We start from the raw sequence: 2,068 nt of genomic DNA, 5'->3' as shown, positions 1-2,068 counted from the left end.
TCCTCGTCCCATCCGTAGAGGGGTGCCCCAAGGCTCAGTTCTCAGCCCCTTGCTTTTCAATGTTTTGATGTCAGACCTGCCCAACCATCTGGACGTCTCCACATTGGTTTATGCAGATGACGTGACTATCATTAGCAGGGACACCACCATGGAAGTGCACAGAGGAGACTTTAGGCGGCTGTCTCAACTCTAGAGGACTGGGTTCACCAATGGGATCTGGAGATCGGGGTGTCAAAGTGTGCCGTGATGGCCTTCACCTTGCGTCGCATGCCATCTCAGCCGGTGGTCAGGATAGGCACTGAATCTCCTCCTGTAGTCCGTACTCACACCTTCTTGGGACTTCGTCTGGATGGGCCAGTCCTTACGTGGCGTCACCACATAGAATACCTCCGAACATCCTGCGCCAAGAGGCTAGACGTCATGAAGGGTGTAGCAGGGTCTAAATGGGGTGCCAACCGTGACCTTCTTTTAGGCTACTGCCGTGCTGCCATCTTGGGAAAGATCAACTACGGGTGCTCAGTTTATGGTTCAGCATACTCCACTCAGTTGCAAAAACTTGACCCGATACAAAACGCAGCCCTACGCATTGCCCTGGGCGCATTTCGTTCTTCCCCCGTGCTGTCCTTGCAGGTGGAGAGTGGTGTCCCTCCTCTACATGTCACCAGGTCGAAGCTCGTTTGCCGCCGCTACCAGACCATACAACACTCCTCCCGCCACCACCCTTTACCAGTGCTCTTCGAGGAGGCGGGTGTCATTTTGTCACATCCTGCATGGCCTGGGAGGTCCCGCCAGCCACTCTTGATCAGGGCTCTCTGGGCATACAGGTCCCTCTCGCTGCCACCACCACTCAGTCAGGCCCTCCCCTCAGTGCCCCCAACACCGCCTTGGAGGGACCTCTCAACTCTAGTATCATTCTGCCTGTCGGAGTCTTCTGACAAATCTCGAGATGGACATCTAGCACCAGCATTGTACAGAGAGCTGTCGGACACGGTGTATGCGGGATACTTTGAAGTATTTACTGACGGTTCACACACCACAACACCCGCAGCATCTGCTGCGGCAATATATTTAGTGGACCTTTCTCTCTGCCAAACATGGCGCTTGGCTGCACTTCATGATAGTGTCATGTCGGAACTTTTTGCCCTCTTCAAGGCCTTGGCCTTCATCAAGGCACATCTCCAACCCCAGAAGGTGGTCATTTATACAGACTGTCTGGCAGTATTGCACCTTACTGTGTCCCCCAAGGCACAGTCAGCGAGACATCTCCTCTATGAGATCCAGACCCTGCTGAGTCAACTTCTCCAGGAGAATTGGGTACTTCGCCTACAGTGGATACCATCTCATGTGGGCATCAGGGGCAATGAGATTGTTGACAGGGCTGCAAGGCTGACTTTGACCTGAGCAGCAGTGGAGACTCTTCCACTTCAAGAGGCAACTTGTAGCAGGCTTCTGACGGTTGCTAGTGGAAAGGCCTGGGACTCAGAATTGGCAGCAGAGCTCCCCTCCTCCACCTTAGGGGCTTACCGCACGGACCCCTCTTGTCACCCTTGGGCCCGTTCCACTGCTCGTGCCTTGGACGTGGCACTCACCAGACTGCGCATTGGACACGTTGGTCTGGCGTCCCATCTCCACCGCCTATGCCTGGTGCCGGACCCTTACTGCCAGTGGTGCAGAGATCAAGAGGAGACAATTGCCCACTTTCTTTTTCACTGTCCAAGATTTCACTCCATGCGCACAGAATTGAGGGATCATCTGTCTATCTTCGGTGTATGAGACTTCACTCTGCCAGTACTCCTTGGAGGTGTGGGTCTGAACAGTCCCCTAAGGTATCCTGTCATTCGCTTGGTGTGTGTCTTCTTAAGGAAGTCCAGGCAACTGCATCGCATCTAGGCAAGACATCTGCTCCATAAGCCACCGGAAGGGCTCCTCCGACCCCCTCGGAAATGAAAGCCCTAACTCAACACCAAGAACCAAGAACCAACACTGCGTGCTTTGAAGGTTTAGTAAGGGCGTCTGGTGTCTGTGTTGCAACAGTTATTATAGTGGAATTGTGGTATATATATATATA

The 2,068-nt window shown here is 53.4% G+C and overlaps 1 protein-coding gene across 1 annotated transcript; it reads left to right on the top strand.

Moving 5' to 3' along the window:
• The first annotated feature begins 246 nt into the window (after nt 1-246).
• LOC145398673 (uncharacterized) lies at nt 247-1,401 on the top strand. Its single transcript, XM_080271478.1, has one exon. It carries the CDS (start codon nt 247-249, stop codon nt 1,399-1,401), a length of 1,155 nt encoding a protein of 384 aa, XP_080127604.1.
• Nucleotides 1,402-2,068: the final 667 nt, after the last annotated feature.

This window comes from Coenobita brevimanus, chromosome 46 (genome assembly GCF_032717465.1).
Source record: "Coenobita brevimanus isolate Jiangsu-jjx chromosome 46, ASM3271746v2, whole genome shotgun sequence".
Lineage (NCBI taxonomy): Eukaryota > Metazoa > Arthropoda > Malacostraca > Decapoda > Coenobitidae > Coenobita > Coenobita brevimanus.
The sequence above is the reverse complement of the archived record's forward strand: the minus strand, read 5'-3'. Positions and strand labels throughout refer to the sequence as shown.